The sequence below is a fragment of the Scyliorhinus torazame genome, chromosome 27 (genome assembly GCF_047496885.1).
Source record: "Scyliorhinus torazame isolate Kashiwa2021f chromosome 27, sScyTor2.1, whole genome shotgun sequence".
Taxonomy (NCBI): domain Eukaryota; kingdom Metazoa; phylum Chordata; class Chondrichthyes; order Carcharhiniformes; family Scyliorhinidae; genus Scyliorhinus; species Scyliorhinus torazame.
The window spans coordinates 30,015,114-30,040,356 of NC_092733.1; the positions used below are offsets into that span (position 1 = coordinate 30,015,114).

Genomic DNA, 25,243 nt, shown 5'->3' on the forward strand with positions numbered 1-25,243 from the left:
GCCCCATAAATCTCTAAACCACTTGTTTTCACCATGCAAGTACATGATTTGCCTATTTAATGAACTCAATGCAGCTTGGAATTAGTGTGGTGGCTGCTTTCCCAGGTTTGTGTTAATTCCCAAGTGGGCGGTGTGAGATCTGTAGAGTTTTAATATCTTCTGTCGCTGTGCGCTGGGAACTGTTTATCGAGTCAAAGCCTTTGGATGGATTTCAGTTCAAATGTTCTAATTTTAGACGCCCAATGACCTCTCCAGTGATTTGCTGTGGTTGTCACTGTGATCCCTGCTGTTTTACTGAATAAACATTGCACACTGCTCAAAGGTGGCTGCAGCGGGAGGGCCACATGCAGTGGAGGAAAGAAACAATTCCCTTCTCATCCTTTGCTTGCATATTCAATCCTACTTATTCCACAGCACAGCTTTGCATCTGCGATTGTGCGTAAGGCAGGGCGTGGGTGTTACTTGCGTGTCTCTGTGTACAGGGATGTTTAAACCTTAAACGTACGAAATGAATGAAGGTCATTCTGTTTTCTCGGTTTGATTTATGTGAGGGACAATGATGAAGGATGATGATTCATTTTTCCTCTATTGGGTTGATGCTAAAGAGGACACCATTGGGAGAGAATTTATTAATGAGCAATTGGGCTGCAATACAATGCCTCGCTCAGCAGTGGTGCTTCCTCATGTTTTACGTGCTGAGAGTTTCTGATTTTTTTTTTTGTTTGATTTGGTACTTGTTCTATCTCTACTGAAAACCAAAGTTTGCGGTGGCAGGCAGCAAGTGTCTCTTGGGGCTGTTGATGGCAAACCCGGTTAGATATTGTGAGCCTGTATTCAAAGAGCGATGTGATTGCTTTACTGGTGACTCCGTTTGCCCCCATCGCTGTGAAAAGTTAAGTGGCTTGACAGTTCATTTGGGTCTCGGATAGGCACTTAATGCAGCAGTCCTTAGGTTCCTTAGGCAACACCTTCCAAACCCACGACCACTACCATCTAGAAGGACAAGAGCAGCAGATACCCGGGAACTCCACCACCTGGAGGATCCCCTTCAAGTCACTCACCACCCTGACTTGGAAATAAATTGTCGCTCCTTATTGTCGCTCATATATTGACGTTCCAGGATTTAGATGTTTCAGGCGGGATACAGGGGGATGTAAAAGGGGTGGTAGAGTTGCGCTACTGGTTAGGGAGAATATCACAGCTGTACTACGGGAGGACGCCTCAGAGGGCAGTGAGGCTATATGGGTAGAGATCAGGAATAAGAAGGGTGCAGTCACAATGTTGGGGGTTTACTACAGGCCTCCCAATAGCCAGCGGGAGGTAGAGGAGCAGATAGGTAGACCGATTTTGGAAAGGAGTAAAAGCAACAGGGTTGTTGTGATGGGAGACTTCAACTTCCCCAACATTGACTGGGACTCACTTAGTGCTAGGGGCTTGGACGGGGCAGAGTTTGTAAGGAGCATCCAGGAGGGCTTCTTAAAACAATATGTAGATAGTAAGAAGTCTTACAACACCAGGTTAAAGTCCAACAGGTTTGTTTCGATGTCACTAGCTTTCGGAGCGCTGCTCCTTCCTCAGGTGAATACCACTTTTCTATACACTACAACTAGGCCTGACCACACTAGCAGCCCTGAGCTAAAACTCTGCCTTTGTTCTCCTCACAGTCTGATCAGCCAAAGAGGCTTGAGGGCTGCTTGCTTCCTCCTTTATACCCGCCAGTGCTGCCCCCTAGTGGTCTTTCCATGTCCCATCAGTCCCTTCTGTACATGCCCATGTAAAGATCAGTACATCCCCCTTTTTGTTTAGTTGCACAGCTGTAACTACAATGGAACAAACAGTTAGTTTTATGCACAAATACAGAACAGAGAGCAATGATTGTATCAGTCCCATGTTCAAAAGTTCAGACGGTTGGATGCACGTCTGATTCGGGTAGACCTCCTGAGTGGGCATGGAGACCCTGAGGTTTTTACGTCCAGCTGGGCACCAGCTGTTGGTGTCCCTGGATGTTGCATGACACCGTCCTGCAGATCCAACGTTGGAAATACAGGTTGATGAGGTGGAACCTTCAGCAGGTCTCGTCGATTGCGTCGAAACAGCATACCATCATCAGACTTCACAATGTACGATCGTGGCGATACTTGTCGGAGCACCATTGCCATGTTAGACCATCCTCCACCAGGGTGTCGCAGTCGAAAAATGTCGTTGATCGCTAACGGATGCAGCACTTTTGCATGTCGGTCATAGTGCTGCTTTTGTATGTGACGTTGGTGACACAACTTGTCCAGCACTTGCGAGTGATCTGGATCGGTGAAGTGTAACGTCGGTAACGTTGTCCTCACATCTCGATTGAAGAGCATTTGAGCCGGTTACACCTGAGCTCAATGGTGATGAACGATATGATAATAGAGCCAAGTGTATGTCGGAATTCGAGTCAGTGGCCTTGCTGAGCAGTTGTTTAATAATGTGTACACCTTTCTCCACCCTGCCGTTCGATTGAGGAAAGTGTGGACTCGATGTCACATGCCTGAAGTTATATTTTTTTGAGAATTCCACCCACTCCCCGCTTGCAAAGCAAGGACCATTGTCGGACATGACCGTTTGTGGGATGCCATGCCTCAAGAAGGTTTCCTTGCAGGCTTTGATAACTGAATGTCTTGTCAAGAGGAAAAAGTAAGCATATGTAAGGTTGAGAAAACAAGGTTCAGTTGGGTCGCTTGAGGGTTACAAGGTAGCAAGGAATGAGCTAAAAGAAAAGGGCTTAGGGGAGCTAGGAGGGGGCATGAGAAGTCCTTGGCAGGTCGGATCAAGGAAAACCCCAAGGCTTTTTACTCTTATGTGAGAAATAAAAGAATGACCAGGGTGAGGTTAGGACCGGTGAAGGACAGTAGTGGGGACTTGTGCATGGAGTCAGAAGAGATAGGAGAGGCGTTGAATGAATACTTTTCTTCAGTGTTCACCGAGGAGAGGGGCTATGTTTTTGAGGATGAGAGTGTGATGCAGGCGGGTAGGCTGGAGGAGGTAGATGTTCTGAGGGAAGATGTATTAGCAATTTTGAAAAACCTGAGGGTCGACAAGTCTCCTGGGCCAGATGGGATATATCCTAGGATTCTTTGGGAGGCAAGGGATGAGATTGCAGAGCCTTTAGCTTTGATCTTTGGGTCCTCACAGTCCACAGGGATAGTGCCAGAGGACTGGAGAGTGGCGAATGTTGTTTCTCTGTTCAAGAAAGGGAAAAGGAATGACCCTAGCAATTATAGGCCGGTTAGTCTTACTTCGGTGGTCAGTAAGTTAATGCAAAGGGTCCTGAGGGATAGGATAAGTGACCATTTGGAAAGATGCAGCTTAATCCGGGATAGTCAACACGGATTCGTGAAGGGTAAGTCTTGCCTCACAAATTTGATTGAATTCTTTGACGAGGTAACTAAGTGTCGATGAAGGTAGAGCAGTTGATGTCGTATACATGGATTTCAGTAAGGCGTTTGATAAGGTTCCCCAATGTCGGCTCATGAAGAAAGTAAGGAGGTGTGGAATAGAGGGAAATTTGGCCAATTGGATAAGTAACTGGCTATCACATAGAAGACAGAGGGTGGTGGTGGATGGAAAATTTTCAGACTGGAGACCAGTTACCTGCCGTGTACCACAGGGAGCAGTGCTGGGTCCTCTGCTATTTGTGATTTTTAGCAATGACTTGGAGGAGGGGGCTGAAAGGTGGGTCAGTAAATTTGCTGATGACACCAAGATTGGTGGAGTAGTGGATGAGGTGGAGGGCTGTTGTAGGCTGCAAAGAGACATTGATAGGATGCAGAGCTGGGCTGAAAAATGGCAGATGGAGTTTAACCCTGATAAGTGCGAGCTGATTCATTTTGGTAGGACAACTTTGAATGCGGATTACAGGGTCAACGGCAGGGTTCTGAGGAATGTGGAGGAACAGAGAGATCTTGGGGTTCATGTCCACTGATCTCTGAAGGTTGCCACTGAAGTGGATAGAGCCGTGAAGAAGGCCTATAGTGTGTTAGCGTTTATTAACAGGGGGCTTGAGTTTAAGAGCCATGGGGTTATGCTGCAACTGTGCAGGACCCTGGTGAGACCACATTTGGAGTATTGTGTGCAGTTCTGGTCATTCATTATAGGAAGGATGTGGAAGCATTGGAAAGGGTGCAAAGGAGATTTACCAGGATGCTGCCTGGATTGGAGGGCAGGTCTTATGAGGAAAGGTTGAGGGAGCTAGGGCTTTTCTCTTTGGAGCGGAGGAGGATGAGAGGCGACTTAAGAGAGGTTTATAAGATGATGAGGGGGATGTATAGAGGGGACGTTCAGAGACTATTTCCTCGGGTGGATGTAACTGTTACAAGGGGGCATAACTATAAGGTTCGGGGTGGGAGATATAGGAGGGATGTCCGAGATAGGTTCTTTACTCAGAGAGTGGTTAGGGTGTGGAATGGACTGCCTGCTGTGATAGTGGAGTCGGGCACTTTAGGAACTTTCAAGCGGTTAGTGGATAGGCACATGGAGCACACCAGAATGACATTGTGGCAACGCCCACTTAAAAGGGAAATGTCCTGCACTAGGGAAAAGATGTCTCAAGTGCTCCAAGATGAAGCATTTTGCCTCCCAATGTCAGTCCACAGCAAAATATTACTCTCCAACGCAAAGACATGGAAACTTCAAGGTGCGCACAGTAGATGCAATGGACAGTCAGACACGCGAAGGAAATTTTTCCGACCACGAAGAGTTCCACTCCTGGGAGAACACGTACGGCGTTGGAATCATAAATGCCACAGAGGAACCGCACGAGCTGACCACACAGCCTCAATACGTGCAGACCATTGACTCCACAAGCGAATGGAGTGCCATGGTGCAAGTGAACAACTCCCCAATTACGTTCAAGCTTGACACGGGAGCATCCGCGAACTTGATGGCAAGCAGAGATCTCACATCCATCCCAGGGACACACGAGATGATATCTGCTGCATGCAAGTTAACAGACTACAATGGCAACCAGATCACCTCGAGGGGATCATGCCACCTACAAGTAGTCAATAAGAAAGTCACGAAAGGACTACGCTTTAAGATCGTGGATGACAAACGAACGTCGCTGTTAGGTGCTCAAGCCTGCAAGGATTTGCGGCTGATACAGAGGATTTTCATGAACGCGATTGATTCATCACGACTGGCTGATGCCAACCAGCTGCTTCTCAGTGAGTATCCTGACGTCTTTTGTGGCATGGGTTCGTTACCCTACAAGTACAAAATCCTGCTCAAAGACGATGCGACACCGGTCATTGCGGGACAGGCTAAAAGCAGAACTCCAATGCCTCCAATCTCAAGGCAACATATCACAGGTCACACAGCCAACTGACTGGGTCCGCTCGTTGGTGTGTGTCAAGAAGCCGTCCGGTGAACTCAGATTCTGTTTAGATCCCAAAGATTTGAACAAAAAGATTTGCAGGGAAAACTACCCCATCCCCAAGCGAGAGTAGATAACGAGTGAAATGGCGAAGGCTCACATATTCACCAAACCTGATGCCTCACAAGGCTTCTGGCAGATGCAGCTCGATGATTCCAGCCGACTGTTGTGTACCTGCAACACACCGTTTGGACAATACTGCTATAATCGTATGCCTTTCGGGATTACCTCTGCGTCCGAAATATTTCACAGAATTATGGAGCAGATGACGGAGGGCATTGACGGCAAACGAGTATATGTTGATGATGACATAATATGGTCAACGACAGAGGAAGACCACATTGCTCGGCTAAAGCAAGCCTTCAAAGGAATCCACCAATTTGGGCTGAAACTCAACCGACCCAAGTGCACCTTCGTACGTTCATCTCTGACCTTCCTGGGTGACACAATATCAGAGCACGGGGTGACGCCAGACACTGAGAAGATCGCGGCAATTCAGAACATGCAGCGGGCACGTGACAAGAAAGCAGTGCTCGGGTTTCTTGGATTCATCAACTTCCTAGGCAAGTTCATATCGAACCTAGCAGCACGGACGACAGCATTCCGAAATGTGATAAGGAAGGACACGGAGTTTGACTGGACTGCATGCCACCAAGACGATTGGGTGGATCTGAAGCACCAATTGATGGCAGCTCCAACGCTGGCATTCTTCGACCCTACAAAACCCACAAAGATCTCCACCGACGCCAGTCAACATGGAATTGGTGCGGGCTGTTTATACATTTTCCAGTTACTATTTAAATTACCGGTAGTTTTTAGCAGCTCTGGAAGTGGCGTGTGGTCCATCGCTTCGGTTGGTTGTCTGGAATCCAAATGCTGCGAAGTCTTCCACAGTCGAGTGGCCGGCCGGTTCCTTTTTCTGCTTATTTTGGTTCTTTGTGGTCTCTAACCTAATCTATCTAGTACTGTTCGATTAAAGCCAACCTGGTACCATGTTTTGTTACCTGTATGGCAGGTAACATGTGCTACTCAATTCAGTTGCAGCAAAGACTTTTGGGAGAAGGCTCGAAGTCGTCCAGAAGTTTTACATAAAGTTTATTGAGTAACACAACTTAAATAACTGCATGAGCTCTTACTTTGAGAACTGTACTAGTAGAAAGGTTACAACTTTTCTATACACTGCAACCAGGCCTGACCACACTAGCAGCCCTGAGCTAAATCTCTGCCTTTGTTCTCCTCACAGTCTAATCTATCTAGTACTGTTCGATGGGATACGGTGGGATAGTGGTTAGCACTGCTGCCTCACAGCGCCGGGGCTCCGGGTTCAATCCCGGCCTCGGGTGACTCTCTGTGTGGCGTTTGCACTTTCCCCTGCGTCTGCTCCGGTTTCCTCCCGCAGTCCAAAGATGTGCAGATTAGGTGGATTGGCCCTGCTAAATTGCCCTTAGTGTCCAAAAGATTAGGCCAGGTTACTGGGTTAAGGCTGGAGATGTGGGCTTAAGTATGGTGCTCTTTCCAGGGGGAGGTGCAGACTTGATGGGCCGAATGGCCTCTTTCTACACTGTAAATTCTATGACGGTCTCTTCCCCACTGCAGCCACTTCAAGGGCAAGATGCAATCGTGAAAAGACTTCAGGTTGAAGGATCTGGTGGGGAGAAGCTACATCTTGATCTTTGCTCGAAAGATCTGACGATGAGGCATTAGCCAAATGACTGCTACTGATACTTCACACTTCCTCCTGATACACTGAGTATGATGTGTAAACATGTTTTAGTTAGGCGAATGGTAGCAATATACTCATACACCTGATGTATGTACGTATTGTCCTTCATGTTGTTTTTGAGGTACTCCTGGTGACTATCAAGGGGGCACTCAAAACTACATTTGTCTGTTGTCTAATGACTAACCAACCGATCGTAGAATGGCAACAGCACAGGAGGCCGTTCGAGCTTTCATGCCCATGCTAGCTCTCTGCAAGAGCAAATTCGTGATTGTCCTGTTTGTGTGGGTAGATAAGATAAGCAGGTTTATTTGAAGCTTGGCGTGCCTCCACCTCATAGGAGATTGAACTTCTGCGGCAGGCTCAGTAATCCAATTCCTGAGTCCTTGGCCCCTCTGGCTACCAATGATGATTGGCTGCCCAGTCTGTAAACATGGGAGTCTGTGTACTGTGCTTAGAATAGCCTTGCACGCCAGAGCTGCGGGTAAGGTGGTCCTAATTCGAGGAGTAAGCTTGCTCATGCTGATGATTATGGGTATGTTAATACCACCATCTTCCCAGGAGATTGAAATCTGGGACAGAATGGTCACGTGACGCAGAGAAAAACTCTGTACCCGTGTGGCTTTTACAGCAGGCTAGATCGGAGACTCTGGAAAATGGGCATGAATTTCCAGATTGTGCCAACTGGTTAACTAACAAAAATTGTGCAAGCCTACACATTGGGTGTGGGTACTCCATCCCAGCACGAAGCATCACTGTCAGGCCTAACCATATCCTTGTAACATGGCCTTTAGACTTTTTGAAGCAGACATCATTGGATGGCTTTCAGGACAGGGAACTCTGGCTTGTTTTCTTCACCCTTATCAGAAGAGAATTGTTTTCTCATCACTTTTGTCAATCTAAGATCAGTTCACTCATCGCAGACCACATCTTTCCTGACCTAGATACACCCGCTCAACTATCTGAGACATCAGAGCAGCTCAGCTTTATTCGAATCAACCATACCCCCCAATTGTTTCTTTACAAGCTGTAACTGAAGCTTTGATTCTCTTACTGAAAACAATGTGGCATGGTTCTCACAGACTTTCTGATTCCAGTTGCTTTATACTCCCAGTGCCAGTTAATACCTCTGGCTATTAACTTTTTCTTTAGCTGTCTTGTAGATTAATGAAGACGTCCAAGTTCTCCTTTCCAATTTCACGACTTTAATGTTACAGATTTCTTGCTGTCTTTGCACGATGCAGCGCTTTATTAATCTTGTTCAGCATGAGTGAATGTTGATGGTGCCATATGCAGCCAGCAGAATCCGCTCAACATCAGTAACCCGGCGGGCGGCACGGTAGCACAGTGGTTAGCACTGTTGCTTCACAGCGCCAGGGTCCCGGGTTCGATTCCCGGCTTGGGTCACTGTCTGTGCGGAGTCTGCACGTTCTCCCCGTGTCTGCGTGGGTTTCGTCCGGGTGCTCCGGTTTCCTCCCACAAGTCCCAAAAGATGTGCTGTTAGGTGTATTGGACATTCTGAATTCTCCCTCTGTGCACCCGAACAGGCGCCGGAATGTGGTGACTAGGGGATTTTCATAGTAACTTCATTGCAGTGTTAATGTAAGCCTACTTGTGACAATAAATATTATTATTGTTAATAACCCACCATGATCTGAAGGGAACTGTATGGACTGCATAGGAAGGTAATCATCCTGCTATTAATGCCAGAAATGGAGCATTGAATGTCTGAGTTCCGAATGCATCTATTTAATATTTATTTGCCTTTAAAACCGGTTATCTATTTGTTTATCTCACCGTTGGTTGTGGGACTTTGCTGAATGCAAATTTGCTGCAGCGCCTCCCGTGCCAACAGCGACTACCCTTTTTAATTTCTAACGTACATCATTGGCTGTAAATTTCAATGTCCAGAAGTCCCGAAAGATGGCATACAATTGCATGTCTTTTGTGAGAATGGGCGCGATTCTGTGGCCTCCCCCCGCGCCGTGTTTCTTGGCGGCAGGAGACGGCCGCCGTTGGTCGGCGGCAGGATCACCTGGTCCTGCCTCTGTCGATGGGATTTCCCCCCACGTCGCCGGGAAACCCGTGGCGGGGGTGCGCCGTCGGCAGGGTCTTCAACAGTCGGAAGCTGTCGCCCGTAGTGTCCCAAAGCCCCCTCAGTGCTATATGACAAGTCAACCAGGAATAAAATCTCAGAAAAGCTGCCATGTGCCAATACAAGAATGCCCAATCTATCCAGGGACCTCCCTGCAAATCAACATGAGATATTTTGGCCGAGCAACTTGCTTTAAAGACTGTGGCACTCGTTGATAGAAGATATACGGAAATCAGGTGCTGTGAATGTTTTTGGTCAGAGGATTGATTGGATTGTTATTGTCTCCAGGTGCCCGCTCATCGCAGTTAGTCGACTTTTGTGCTCTGTAATGTAGTGGTTATTAGTTTTGCTTGCAAAAGGCCATCAGTTCGAAACCGGGCGGGAACATAGGAATAATAATAATCTTTGTTATTGTCACAAGTAGGCTTACATTAACACTACAAAAACATCACTGTGAAAACCCCCTCGTCGCCACATTCCAGCACCTGTTCGGGTACACAGAGGGAGAATTCAGAATGTCCACTTCACCTAACAGCACGTCTTACGGGACTAGTAGGAGGAAACCAAACCACCCGGAGGAAACCCACGCAGACACACGGAGAACGTGCAGACACCGCACAGACAGTGACCCAAACCGGGAATCGAACCCGGGACCCTGGCGCTGTGAAGCAACAGTTAGGAGCAGATGCAGGCAATTCAGCCCTTCGAGCCTGCGCCGCCATTCAATCAGATCATGGCCGATCTCCTCCTGGTCTCAAATTCACCTCCCTACCTGTTCACCATATCCCTTTAACACATATTTTATCAGAAATATATCTATCTTCCTCTTGAAACCATTTAATGACTCAGATTCCACTGCACTATGGGGCAGCGAGTTCCACAAATTCACCATATCTCAACCTATATCCGTGACCTCTCATTGTAGATTGCCCCATGAGCGGAAACATTTGGTCTACATTTACTTTATCCCTTTTCGTATTTTATATATCTCGATCAGATCCCCTCTCATCCTTCTAAACTCCAGTGAGTACAAGCCGAAAGAGTTTAATCTCTCCTCATACATCATCATCAAAAGCTATTCGTTTAAGTGTGAAGAAAAGTTACACCGTGTTCGAGTGTCCAGCTAGCACGGAAAGGCAGCAACATTGCTACGCAGCTTTTGCAATTAGAAGTCTCAGTCCAGAGATTTCTGGCACCCTGCTCTGAAACATTAAAAACTTGCAGCACAGAAGAGGGAGTCATTTGGGCCATCGTGTCTATGCTGGGACAGTACCTCTATCCACCAATAACCCCACATCCCAGGGTTGGGTCTACATCTTCAACGCCACTAGTAGGGCCCTTTTCCAACGGGCTTTGGAGCATGAGTGTACCCTCGGTTAGATTTTCCGTTGCTGTATGATTAATAATTAATTAATAATCGCTTATTGTCACAAGTAGGCTTCAATGAAGTTACTGTGAAAAGCCTCTTGTCACCACATTCTGGCACCTGTTCGGGGAGGCCGGTACGGGAATTGAACCCGCACTGTGAATTGAACCCGAATTGAACCTTGTTCTGCATTACAAGCCAGCTGTTTAGCCCACTGTGCTAAACCATGCCGTGGCTGAATTAGGTTTGGGATGATGCTCATGCATCGAGCTTTGAATGACGTTTTGTCAGTAATGAGCACGGCGCAAGTCATCTCCAGGAGCCAAACCCGGGGGGTGGGGTTCTATGCCTTTTGCGATATTGCCTTTCGCTTGATGACTTCTGGAAATGTCCTAAACCCTCTTCATATCTGCATGATTTCAAAAGCTAACTTGTGCAAGTTAACTTTGAGCTTTGTGTTGCCCTGGGTTGCTTCTTTGTGAGACTCTGGGTTAATTAGTGTCGCCTTCTATTTTTTTTAAAATTTAGAGTAGCCAATTAATTTTTTCCAATTAAGGGGCAATTTAGCGTGGCCAATCCACCTACCCTGCACATCTTTGGGTTGTGGGGGCGAAACCCACACAGACACGGGGAGAATGTACAAACTCCACACGGACAGTGACCCAGAGCCGGATCGAACCTGGGACCTCGGCGCCGTGAGACAGCAGGGCTAACCCACTGCGCCACCGTGCTGCCCGTGTCGCCTTCCCTATGACTGTGCATGAGCTGCAGTTCACTATGGAGTGCGGCAAGAGCAGCTTGCCCTGAAATGGGGTTCTAACTCTGGTTTGCCAATGGAATTGGTTGAGTATTCTGCAGATCTCCAGGTTCGCATGCTGCTCTGCGTTACAGCGTGGCATAAAGGACAGGATGATTTCAACCTCTAAGCTTCTGCTTTAATTCCTTGGCCCAACACACATTGGAAATTGTTATTATCAGTCAGTCACACCAACCCACTGAAACATCACCATAATCTAGCACTTTGTTGGTCTCTGTAACTATGACAATCTTGGCTTAACAGCAAAGCAATCTGCATTTGGTGTTTTGTGTCATTCTTCTTGGCCCGAGACGCATGGTGACGTTAAGGGCTGAGACTATTTGTCAGTTTTAAAATGCAACAAACAGCCAGCCATTCCTCAAGTCATTTCATTTTGACTGATTTAGAACCCGCACTAAAGATTGCTGGGCCCCGAGGGCTTTGTGAATTGAGATAGTTGTCCAAATGTTGGAAGTAAAATATTTCTGTTCTTTTATTGCAGTGAAAGATTTCTTAGAGAAAGCGAGAGAGGAGTTCTTAGAGAAATGGGAGTCCCCACCACAGGTAGGTCACAGATGTCTGTCAAGAGAGCCCGAGGTAGGTAGGCCACATGCTCCGCAGTAACCCAGCCATTCACTGCTGCTCAGTAGCCAAATTAAATTGGAGTCAAATGTTTTCCGTAGTGGTGCAGCATAGATTAGGGGAGCTGTGGCAATGTGTTTACTTGCTGTATGTGGCATCTCACCCGATTTCTCGCTTGCTATAACTGCTTATTGGCCTGTGCTACTATCAGCCTCTCCTGGCAGTATTTTAAGGGATATTGCCCTCGAGAATGTGTATCGCAGAAAGACAGCAGCATTTCTGTGTAATTTGTATGCTTTTTAAAGATGTCGGCCTGGAGGTCCTTTGCACCCCTGCTCTGCTGCTCGAAGTGCACCAGGGTGGACCTTCCTCCACCCCCCCCCCCCCCCTCCTACATCCCCCCCCCCCCCCCCCCCCCCCCCCCACCTCCCCTACATGGCCAGACTGACGACATGTCCCTGGGACAGGGCCGTTTGCACAATAGGGGAGAATCTTTAATGCTAAGACACTTGCCTTGTGGGATGCCGGGACCTTGGAGTGGTGCTATGTCCCTCTACCAGGGAAGAACACAGGCCGGTTTGGCTTAAGTGCCCAAAGGGGAGGGGGGAAAAAAAAATCAAAGTGCTTGCTACTCCTGGAACATTTTGCTGTTCCCACAAAGACAGTCGAATCTTTGAGATGGATTGCTGTTAGGATGTGTCAGTGGGCGCTTTTTGCAGCAGTTAAAGGACATTTGCACTTACATTGACCCACCCAGGCAGTGCAGTCACTGTGGTAATGTCAGGAAACTCGGCGAGCAGTTCACACACAACAATGATAGACATGACTGGATCTGCTTTTTTTTTGTGGTGGTGTTGGTTGTTGTTTTAATATTGGCCGGGAAACCAGGAGAGTTTCCCTTCTTTGGACATCGCATTGGGATCTTGACAGGATTCCCTGAGGAGCTCGACGTGCCATCAGTCTAACCCCTATTTGCGATCTTTTTTTGGGGAAAAAAACACCTCCCAGTCTCTGGAAAGGGGCACAAACTTGTTTCATCCTGAATTTCACCCCCCGCCCCTCTTATCCAGATTAAACCATGGTGGGACTGGTTTAGCACAGTGGGCTAAATAGCTGGCTTGTAATGCAGAACAAGGCCAGCAGCGCGGGTTCAATTCCCATATCGGCCTCCCTGAACAGGCGCCGGAATGTGGCGACTAGGGGCTTTTTCACAGTAACTTCAATTGAAGCCTACTTGTGACAATAAGCGATTATTATTATTGTTACTTGTGTTTTGAAGATGGTCCGTAGTTCCAGGGCTCCTGGCTATAGTATATCTGTCACGCTGAAAGTGACTAATAACTACAACTTGTCACTTTTCCAAAATGCATTAAATCATGACTGTATCACATAACCACCTCTCTTTATTAATCAAATATCAAAGGAATGCCAGTAAAGAACAAGTTACAATTGGGAAGACTAAACAATCAAATGTCCTAATTATTTTCCCATTCACCAATCAAATCATTCCCCATTTTCTTTTTCACACCCAAGTCAGGAGAACAACTTGCATTTATGTAGCACCTTTTAACATAAAGTGTCCTAACCGTGCCTCTCCGTGCCATACCTGGAGTACTTTGTGCAGTTTTGATCGCCACGTTTTAAGGAAGGATATACTTGCACTGGAGGTGACACAGTGGAGGATCACTAAATTGATCCCTGGGATAACAGGGTTATCCTATGATGAGAGGCTGAGTATATCCTCTGCAGTTTAGAAGATAACAGACGATCTCGATAAAACCGACAAGATTCTGAAGGGGCTTGATGAGCTAGACGCTGAGGCATTGTTTCCACTGAAAATCTAGAAGGCGGGACACAGTTTCAGGATAAGGGGGCATCATTTAGGACTGAGGTGAGGAGAAATTACTTCTCTTAAAGGATTCTGAATCTTTGGAATTCTCCACCCCAGTGGGTTGCGGATGCTCCTTTGTTTAATATATTTAAGTCTGGGACACACAGATTGTTGGTGTCTCGGGGAATTAAGGAATTTTGGGAGCAAGTGGAAAAATGGAGTTTAAGCCCAAGAATAGCATTAATCGTATTGAATGGTGGAGCAGGCTCGATGGGCCATCCAATCTACTCATGTTTCTTGTGTTCTTGTGCCATTTAAGGTGATATTAGGACAAACAATTGGTCAACGAAGCTGTTTTTATGATTTAAATATATTAATAATTCCAATTAAGGGGCAATTTAGCGTGGCCAGTCCACCTACCCTGCACATCTTTGGGTTGTGGGGCTGAGGCCCACGCAGGCACTGGGAGAATGTGCAAACTTCACACGGACAGTAGCGGCAGAGGGCAATAGATGAGATGTTGGAGGTAGATAGGAGTTATGCAGAGGATGGAGACCCAGCAAAGCTGGAAAAGAGGAAGGAACTACAGGCAAGCTTTGACCGACTATCTACCAGGAAGGCGGTGCGCCAACTGAGACGAGCAAGGGGTGCAGTTTACGAACATGGAGATGAGGTATGTTAGCAGGTCAGCTCTGGAGGGAAGCAGCAGCAAGGGAAATTGTGCAGGTGAGGGATAGGGCAGGGAAGTTGGTGGTGGCTCCGGATCTGATTAACAAGGCTTTTGAGGAACTTTATGAGAGTTTGTACAGGTCAGAGCCACCTAGGGGAGACCGTGAGATGCAGGAATTTCTAGATGGGTTGGAGTACCCATTCTAGGGGAGGGGGACAGGGCTACATTAGAAGGAGCGATAGTGGAGCAGGAGATAAAGGATGCGATTGGGAGGATGCAGTCGGGGAAGGTGGCAGGGCCGGATGGGTTTCCGGTGGAATATTATAAAAAATTCAAGGATAAGCTGGCACCCCTGATGGTGGGGATGTTTGAAGAGGCGATAGGGAAGGGGGTGTTGTCACAAACTTTGGGGCAGGCATCGATTTCCCTGTTGCTAAAAAAAGATAAGGATCCGACGGAGTGTGGGTCGTATAGGCCCATATCACTTCTGAATGTGGGCGCAAAAGTATTGGCGAAGGTACTGGCGGGTAGGTTGGAGGAGTGCCTCCCGAGGTGATAGGTGAAGATCAGATGGGGTTCGTGAAAGGGAGGCAGCTCTTTTCAAACATTAGAATGTTATTGAACGTCGTTATGGCACCGGCAGAGGGGAAGGAAACAGAGGTGGTTGTGGCATTGGACGCTGAGAAGGTGTTTGACCGGGTAGAATGGGAGTACTTGATGGCAGTTCTGGAGCTGTTTGGGATTGGACCAAAATTTGTGAACTGGGTAAAGCTATTATATAAGGAGCCGAGGGCGAGTGTCTGCACAAACAACATCGGCTCGAGATACTTTTCTCTCCACCGTGGGACTAGGCAGGGATATCCTATGTCCCCCCCTGCTGTTTGCACTCGCGATTGAGCCATTGGCCATCGCATTAAGAAGTTCGGGGGTATGGAAAGGAATAGTGCGGGGGGAGATAGAGCATAGGGTGTCCTTATATGCCGATGACTTGCTGTTATACATGTTGGAATAGAGTGTGTCGATAGGGGGAATATTGGAGCTGCTTCGAGTATTTGGGTCTTTCTCGGAGTACAAACTAAATCTCGACAAGAGTGAATATTTTTTGGTGTCTGGGGCAGGGGTGGGGAGGCTGCCATTCCGTAGTGTCAGTGGTTTATAGAGCTATTTTGGAAGAGGAGAAGGCACCACTGGAAGGGATCAAAGCAAAGTGGGAGGAAGAGTTGGGAGAGGATATGGAGGAGGGGTTCTGGTGTGAGGTGCTCCGGAGACTGAATGCCTCCACCTCGTGTGCAAGGTTGGGGCTGATACAGCTGAAGGTGGTATACAGAGCACACCTCATGAGGGCAAGGATGAACCGATTCTTTGAAGGAGCAGAAGATGTGTGTGAACATTGCGGGGGGGGGGGTGTGGGGGGGGGGGGGTGCGCTAATCAAGTTCATATGTTTTGGTCCTGTCCAAAGCTAGAGGATTACTGGAAGGAGGTTTTTAGGGTAATTTCTAAAGTGGTGCACATGAAACTGGAGCCGTGCCCCTGGGTGGCCATATTCGGGGTGTCGGACCAGCCAGGCTTGGAAACGGGTGCGGAGGCAGATGTTGTAGCCTTCGCCTCATTAATCGCCCGAAGCCGGATCCTGATGGGATGGAGAGCAGCCTCTCCACCCTGTGCCCTGGCGTGTGGGGGGGGACCTGTTGGAATTCTTGACTCTTGAGAAGGTTAAGTTTGAACTGAAGCGAAGGATGGAGGGGTTCTACAATTCGTGGGAATTATTCATCATGCACTTTCAAGAACTGGATAACATCGAACATTAGTTGGGGGGGGGTGTAGGTGGGAGGGTTGGGGGGAGGGGGGCGGTGTGTGTTAATGGTGACTATGGGTGATTCCTGATTCCTTTTTGTCATTTGTTTATGTGAACATGCGGGCTAATGTTTGGGGTTTGGTGGGAGGATGGGATCGTTGTTATTGATATGGGGGTTGACATATTTGTTACTGATTATTGTTTATTGTTGGTGGGTGTAAATTTGGGAGAAAATGTGAAAAAGGAGGAGAATAAAGAAATATTTAAGAAAAAAACAACAACTCCACATGGACAGTGACCCGGGCCGAGAGCGAACCCGGGTCCTCGGCGCCGTGAGGCAACAGCGCTAACCATGGCGCCACTGTGCTGCTCTAAAGAAGCAGGTTTTAAGGAGCATCTTAAAGGAGGAAAGGAATGGGGGAGAGGTTTGGAGGAGGAATTCCACAGATTGGGGGCCCAGGCAACTGAAGGCATCAAAGAGTGAAGTGATTGAAATTGGGAATGCTCAAGAGTCCAGAGTAAGATGAGCGCCGATATCTTAGAGGAAGGGAATTACAGAGCTAGGGGAGGGGCGAGGCCAGGGAAGGACTTGGTGGGGGGGGGGGGGGGGGGGGGGAGGATGAGAATTTTAAACTTGAGGTGTTGCTTGACTAGGAACCAACATCCAGTCAGCAACACCGGCGCTGAAGGTTATGGACAGCAGAGTCTTGGATGACCTCAAGTCTCCAGGGGATAGCATGTGGGAGATTGGCCTGTAATGCTTTGGAGCAGTCAAGCCTGGGGGTGACAAAGGGATAGATAAGGGTTTCAGATGCGGTTGGACGCTAATTTCATGGTCAAGTATAACCCCAAGGTTTGGCCTCAGACAGTTGCCGGGCAGTGGGATGGAATCAGTAGATCAGGAAAAAGATCTGTGGATGGAACCGAAGACGGTTTCAAGTCTTCACATAGTTTAATGAATGAAAATTTCTCATCATCCAGTATTAACCTTTGGACAAAAGTTGCGATACTTTGACACAGTGAAATCAAGAGAGATGTGTTAATGGTCGAGCTGGATGTTGTCAGTGTACAGTTTAAAAACAATGCTGCGTTTTTCAGATGAACACCGATGGAACCACGCTTTAAGTCAGTCGGACAGGTCCCAGTCAAATGCTGCTCATTAGAGATTTCACTGTGGCAAAAGCTCCCTGAGCAGTCCTACGCTAACAACGTCCTCATTAATAAGCACGGTAGCATTGTGGATAGCACAATTGCTTCACAGCTCCAGGGTCCCAGATTCGATTCCCGGCTTGGGTCACTGTCTGTGCGGAGTCTGCACATCCTCCCCGTGTGTGCGTGGGTTTCCTCCGGGTGTTCCGGTTTCCTCCCACAGTCCAAAGATGTGCAGGTTAGGTGGATTGGCCATGCTAAAATTGCCCTTAGTGTCCAAAAATTGCCCTTAAGTGTTGGGTGGGGTTACTGGGTTATGGGGATAGGGTGGAGGTGTGGACCTTGGGTAGGATGCTCTTTCCAAGAGCCGGTGCAGACTCGATGGGCCGAATGGCCTCCTTCTGCACTGTAAATTCTATGATAAACTATGAATAACCACAAATCCCTTCAAGGATAAGGGGAGAAGATTATACTTTTTGGTTTTATTCCTGCGTGGGATGTGGGTGTCACCGTCCAGGCCAGCATTTGTTGCCCATTCCTGATTGCTCTTGAGAAGATGGTGGTGAGCCATCACCTTCAGCCGCTGCAGCCCAGGTGGTGTAGGTACACCCACAGTGCTGTTAGGGAGGAAGCGCCAGGATTTTGACCCAGCGACAGGCGAGCAACGACGGTATAGTCCCAAGGGAGGATGGCGAGTGACTTGGAGGGAAACTTGTGGGTGGCCATGTTCCCATGTGTCTGGTGCTAGAGGCCATGGATTTGGAAAATTTGCTTAAGTAAGGAGGGCGAGTTTTGAGAAGAATCAGCAAATATCGTCATTGCACTTCAAACAAATACTACAAATCTAGTGTGGAAGATGGACAATTTTGATTAAATGTGGTTTTTGCTATCTAATGTAGTAAGAAAATACACTGAGCACAGTTCCTACCCTTTACACGTCACATGCCACAGTTCAAATTTCTGTTTCCCAAGGTCAGACAAGGTGGTTATCTAGAATGTGTAGAGAAACACTGTAGTCAAAAAATGGAGCCTTAATGTCTGCAGCCTCGAGTGACCAATCAGACCTTAAATGAGAAAAGTGCAAGTTGTGAACTGTAGTCTGAAAGGAAATTAAACCACGAGTTCACCCAGTGTTTACTTTACAGCAAATACAGTTTTCAGTGCTGCAGAGCTGGAGAAATATATTGTATATATTGATGTATAAAAGAGCGTGTTAACTCTTAGAGATGCTGCAGGCGATTCATCAGTGTATCTGGAAATTCAAAAATAACGTGCGTTCGTTACATACAGCCTGGATGTCGCACTTTGTTCCCCAAACACGTGTTTACTGGATCTGCGGAAATTGCAAGCAGAAATTACAGCCACTGCCCAGATTTCCATCGGGACCACTTGGACAGTAGACCTAGCAGGGGCAACCCAGATTAGCCACTGGCTAACACAAGAAGACTCCACCTTACTTACGGAGCAACTTCAAGAGACCTGCTGATATTTTACGATGTGGATGATGGTTGTTGCGGTGGGGAGGAAAGGTTTTTGAGCGGGGAGAACAAGACTGGTAAAGCAGTAAGCGAATAGTTCCGCAGATATTATCACACAGATCTTGTTGCACCTCAGACCTGAGGATGTAGAATACTTTTATCCCCCTTATCCTTACATTCTATGGGATGTGGCATCACTGGCATGGCCGTGCTTATTGCCCTTGCACTGAGTGGATTGCTAGGTCATTTACGGGGGCAGTTAAGAGTCAACCACGTTGCTATGGATCTGGAGTCAGAGGTAGGCCAGACCAGGTAAGGATGGCAGATTTCCTTCCCTAAAGGACATTAATGAACCAGATGGGTTTTTACGACAAATTGATAGTTTCATGGTTACCCTTGCTGAGACTCGTTTTCAATTCCAGATTTTATTGGCAGAATTTAAATTCCACCAGCTGCTGTGGTGGGATTTGATAAAATGTTCCCAAAGCATTAGCCTGCCCCCTCTGAAGCACTAGTTCAGTGACACTACCACCTCGTCACCATCTCCCCTTATGATTATGTTCCAGACTCCCCCCATCACCGTCCCTGGGTATGTTGTGCCTCACTGACAAAACAGAGCTGCCAGAGGTGGTGACAGTGTGGTATCTAGTTGGGAGGGAGTTGTCCTGGGAGTCTTAACATTGACTTTTGACATCACAAAGTCTCATGGCATCTGGTCAAATATGGTCAAGGGAACCTCTTGTTGATTACCACCTACTGCCCTTCCTCAGCTGATCAATCAATGCTCCTCCAGTTGAACACCACTTGGAAGAAGCACTGAGGGTGGCAAGGTTGTGGGAATAGTGTGCAGCGGTGGTGAACTGGGAAGGCCAAGTCAGTTTGTAGCGTTGGAAGGATGGGAAGAATATACTCTGCATGGGAGACTTTAAAGCCACAGTAGCACAGTGGTTAGCTCTGTTGCATCACAGCTCCAGGGTCCCAGGTTCGATTCCCAGCTTGGGTCACTGTCTGTACGGAATCTGCACGTTCTCCCCGTGTCTGCGTGGGTTTCCTCCGGGCGCTCCGGTTTCTTCCCACAAGTCCCGAAAGACGTGCTGTTAGGTAATTTGGACATTCTGAATTCTCCCTCTGTGTACCCGAACAGGCGCCGGAATCTGGCGACTAGGGGCTTTTCACCGTAACTTCATTGCAGTGTTAATGTAAGCCTGCTTGTGACAATAATAAAGATTATTATAATTATTAGGAGTGTGTTATTGTAGGGGAGCCTGCCCAATTTTCTGGCCAGCATGAGCTCCTCCTGCCCGATCTTTCAGTGTTTGCTTCCTCAATCTCTCTGTTTCAGTAAACCACACTGCGTATTTACCGACCAGCCATGTGCCTCAGTAAACGTGCAGTGCTACCACTGCAACAAGGCTCCAGTAAACATCAAAGTCCACACTTCAGATTCCGCACTGCAAGTAATCAATAACCACGGACAGCCATAGACGTGGATTGGAAGTGCCTAGCAGTCAGTAGCAATGTGCAGCATGGCATTGGAAGTGTGCTGTGTGTCAGTGACCTAATGTGAGGAGCGTGAAGCAGTCAAATTGCTTAGTAAATAGGAGGTAACCACTAAAGCGCATTCCACTCCTTGAACAGCAAATCTTAAAATGCTGATAGCAAACAAAAAAGCATTCATTTGCTTGAAGTGTTGGTCGGTTTCCATTGACACATGGAATGAGGGATAAAAAAATTGGGTGAAAGTGCAGAGCATTGAGGCAGTAATGGGCGTGATTTATTATTTAATCTTTCTGTAGAAGAACAAAGAAACTGATGGACACCAAGCCCCATTCTTGCCGGTTGGGCAGAGAGATAAACATTTGTACACTTATTGTCTTGGTATTTAAGTGAAAGGTTGCTGTGATTGTCGGCGTGTTTTTGTTTATCAAGCTGGGAGTTGCTATGAATAGAGATTGCGTTGAGCAAATCGGCCACAGAATTGTTTGTGATCCGGGTGGGTTGATCGGCCAGGAGGAAGTTTATTTGAAGTAGGAAAGATCAAATATGTTCGAATTCCTCCCCCACCATCTGGAAAGGAAGTGCACAGATCATTGTGGCTTTGAAGCAACAGGGCGCAAAAAGAAAACACTCAGACAGTCAGGTTGGGAGGGCGACTGCCCCGGGGGCTCAGTGGCAACATGAGATTTGGGTGTAAACTTTTCTCTTCCAGCGTTAAGTCAGGTGGCGAGTTGCCATCTGCCGACTGTTAATCTGCTCATCCATCTGATTTTGCAGGGTTGGCTTAACTAACATAGTAAGCGGCAGGTTTTGTCAGTTCACCAGAGATTAGTCATTGGTAGCTGCAGGCGTCAGCCATCGGGGTTGGGATGCTCCACCCAGGCTGCAGAATGTCGCTGCACCCTAACCATTGGGATTTAACATTCCGGATGTAGAAAGGACAGATCGGGGAAAGCAGAAGGGGGGGGGGGTGGGGGGAGTGACGGGAAAACCAGTTTGTTGAGGTAGTTGAGCAGAGCTGGATCGGTATGATAGTGGCAGCGAGGGAGAATCCCCATCGGGAAACCCATTGTCGTACCTAAAATTTGCATTCCCAAAACACTTGGAACAAAGGCTCCTGACCAACTAAATGGGAAAAAGGAGAAAGGAACTGAATGGTAGCCCCAAGATTTGGCCAGACGCTATTATATACCGACAGGCTTATCGCTGCATTGGCGTAAAATAACATCTAAATTACGCCAGTGGAGCCCGACGTAACGATTTGCAACCTTGTGCCAGTGGAATATTCAGCTGCAAATTGGAGACGCTAAAACGTTGGAAATCTGGTACAACTGTTCACCTGTTTTCCACATTTGATACACCCACTTTGCAGCCATTGATTGTCTAACCAATTGGAAAGTCTCCCCTTTGTGTGACACTTGCATTTATTTCAGGAGGGTTTAAACTAGTTTGGCAGGGGGATGGGAACCATGGCCGAGATTCTCCGAAATCCCGGCCAAGTGTTGACGCCAGCACCAAAACCGGCGCGAGCGACGCCGGCGTCAACAGGCCCCCAGGCCCAGCCATTCACCCCTTTCTGGTGGCTAGAATGGCACCGGACTGCTGTGTGCTGCTCCGGCGCCGAAAGCCGGCCTGCCACGGCTGGCACGGGTCCGAGGATGGGCGCGCCACGGCCGGCGCTTGTCCGCGCATGCGTGCCATGGGTGTCTCCGCGACGGCCCGCAGGCAACATGGCGGAGCCCTACAGGGGCCCGGCGCGGAGGGACATAGGCCCCGCCCCGGAATGATCCCGCCTGCCGATCGGTTGCCTCCGATCGTGGACCTGGCCATCGTGGAGGCTCCCCCCCCCCCGGAGTCGGCTCCCCACGCTCTGCCACCAGGAAGGCCCCCGCATCCAGAAGGCAGAGGTCCCGCCGGGTAGGGCCATGTGTAAACGACGCCGGTGGGACTTGGCGGGCACTCGGCCCATCGAGCGTGGAGAATCGCCGGGGGGGGGCTTTCAACGGCGACCGCGCCGGCGCAATTGCCGACTGGAGAATCAGCAGCCTGGCGTCAGAGTGGCATGGCGGGATTCGCGCGCCCCGGCGATTCTCCGACCCGGCGTGGGATTGGAGAATCCCAGCCATAAGCTACGGATCAGAGGATAGGGTAGTTGTTGAATCGGCAGAAAAAGTCTGCAGCGAGTTCGTGAGGAAGGATAGACAGTTGATGGGGCAAAGTTGCACTCAGTGGAATGGGTTAAAGTGTGTCTGTTTCAATGCAAGGAGAGTCAGGAATAAGAGAGATGGATCATGGATCAGTACTTGGAATTACGATGTTGTGGCCATTACAGAGACATTGATTTCACAGGGGCAGGAATGGTTGTTAGATGTTCCTGGGTTTAGATGTTTTAAGAAGAATAGGGAGGGAGATAAAAGAGAAGGGGGAGTGGCACTGTTAATTAGGGAGTGCATCACAGCTGCAGAAAAGGAGGTAGTTGAGGAAGGTTTGTCTACTGAGTCAATATGAGTGGAAGTCAGAAACAAGAAAGGAGCAGTCACTTTATTGGAAGTTTTCTATAGACCCCCCCCTCCCTCCCCCCAATAGCAGCAGCAGATTTTGTCAGTTGTGTACAGGAAGGATTCCTGAGTCAATATGTGATAGGCCGACTGGGGGGAGGCCATATTGGATTTGGTGCTTGGCAACGAACCAGGCCAGGTGTCAGATGCCTCGGTGGGAGAGCATTTCGGTAACAGTGACCACAACTTCTTGACCTTTACTATAGTCATGGAGAGTGATAGGAACAGACCTATGGGAAGGTATTTAATTAGGGGAGGGGAAATTATACTGCCATTAGACAGGAGCTGAGGAGCATAAATTGGGAACAGATGTTCTCAGGGAAATGCACAACAGTAATGTGGGGGTTGTTTAAGGAGCACTTGCTGCGTGTGCTGGATAGTTTTGTCCCACTGAGACAAGGAAGGAATGGTTAGGTGAAGGAGCCTTGGATGACCAGAGAAGTGGACCTTCCAGTCAAGAGGAAGAAGGAAGCTTACGTAAGGTTGAGGAAGCAAGGATCTGGCACGGCTCTAGAGGGTTACAAGGTAGCCAGGAAGGAACTCAAAAATGGACTTCGGAGAGCTAGAAGGGGGCATGAGAAAGCCCAGGTGGAAAGGATTAGGGAAAATCCCAATGCGTTCTACACTTATATGAGAAATAAGAGGATGATCAGAGTGAGATTGGGGCGATCAGGGATAGTGGAGGGAACCTGTGCCGAGAGTCTGAGGAGGTAGGGGAGGCCCTAAATGAATATTTTGCTTCAGTATTCACGAGGGGACCTGGTTGCTCGTGAGAACAGCGTGAACCAGGTTAATAGGTTCGAACAACTTGTTATTAAGAAGGAGGATGTGCTGGAAATTTTGAAAAGCATCAGGATAGATAGTCCCCTGGGCCAGACGGGATATACCCAAGGTTACTACGGGAAGCGAGGGAGGAGATTGCTGCGCCGTTGGCGATGATCTTTGCGTTCTCCACTGGAGTAGTACCGGATGATTGGAGGGAGGCAAATGTTGTTCCCCTTTTCAAGAAAGGGAATAGGAAAATCCCTGGGAATTACAGACCAGTCAGTCTTACGTCTGTGGTGAGCAAAATACTGGAAAGGATTCTGAGAGATAAGATTTGTGATTATTTAGAAAAACATAATTTGCTTAAAGATAGTCAGCATGGCTTTGTGAGGGGCATGTCATGCCCCTCACAAGCCTCATTGAATTCTTTGAGGATGTGACGAGCCACATTGATGAAGGTAGGGCAGTGGATGTGATGTATATGGATTTCAGTAAGGCATTTGATAAGTTTCCCCATTGGAGGCTCATTCAGAAAGTCAGAGGGACATTTGGCTGTCTGGACACAGAATTGGCTGGCCGAAAGAAGAGAGCGAGTGGTAGTGGATGGAAAGTATTCCGCCTGGAGGTCGGTGACCAGTGGTGTCTCGCAGTGATCTGTTCTGGGACCTCTGCTCTTTGTGGTTTTTATAAATGACTTGGATGAGGAAGTGGAAGGGTGGGTTAGTCAGTTTGCTGATGACACAAAGGTTGGTGGAGTTGTAGATAATGTTGAGGGCTGTTGCAGGTTACAACAGGACATTGACAGGATACAGAGCTGGACTGAGAAGTGGCAGATGGAGTTCAACCTTGATAAACGTGAAGTGATTCATTTTGGAAGGTCGAATTTGAATGCTGAATACAGGGTTAAAGGCAAGATTCTTGGAAGTGTGGAGGAACATAGGGATCTTGGGGTCCACGTACATAGATCCCTCAAAGTTGCCACCCAGGTTGATAGGGTTGTTAAGAAAGCGTATGGTGTGTTGGCTTTCATTAACAGGGGGATTGAGTTTAAGAGCCACGAGATTTTGCTGCAGCTTTATAAGACCCTGGTTAGACCACACTTGGAATATTGTGTCCAGTTCTGGTCGCCTCATTATAGGAAAGATGTGGATGCTTTGGAGAGAGCGCAGAGGAGATTTTCCAGGATGCTGCCTGGACTGGAGGGCATGTCTTGTGAAGAAAGATTGAGGGAGCTAGGGCATTTCTCACTGGAGCGAAGCAGGAAGAGAGGTGACTTGATAGAGGTGGACAAGGTGATGAGAGGCATGGATAGAGTGGATAGCCAGAGACTTTTCCCCAGGGCGACGAGGGAACATAATTTTAAGGTGATTGGAGGAAGGTATAGGGGAGATGTCAGAGGTAGGTTCTTTACTCAGAGAGTGGTGGGTGCGTGGAATGCACTGCCTGCGGAGGTGGTGGAGTCCGAGTCATTCGGGACATTTAAGCGACTCTTAGACAGGCACATGGACAGCAGTAAATTGTAGGAGTGTAGGT

At 48.0% G+C, this 25,243-nt stretch overlaps 1 protein-coding gene across 9 annotated transcripts in view; it reads left to right on the forward strand.

The window, feature by feature from the left end:
- The window catches only part of LOC140403326 (cAMP-dependent protein kinase catalytic subunit alpha-like), a 265,539-nt gene that overhangs the window by 173,640 nt on the left and 66,656 nt on the right, over positions 1-25,243 (forward strand). For all 9 annotated transcript variants that reach the window (XM_072491191.1, XM_072491198.1, XM_072491193.1 and 6 more), the window contains exon 2: positions 11,887-11,948. In XM_072491191.1, the coding sequence (XP_072347292.1) occupies positions 11,887-11,948 (62 nt within the window). The remainder of the gene's footprint in view (positions 1-11,886; positions 11,949-25,243) is intronic.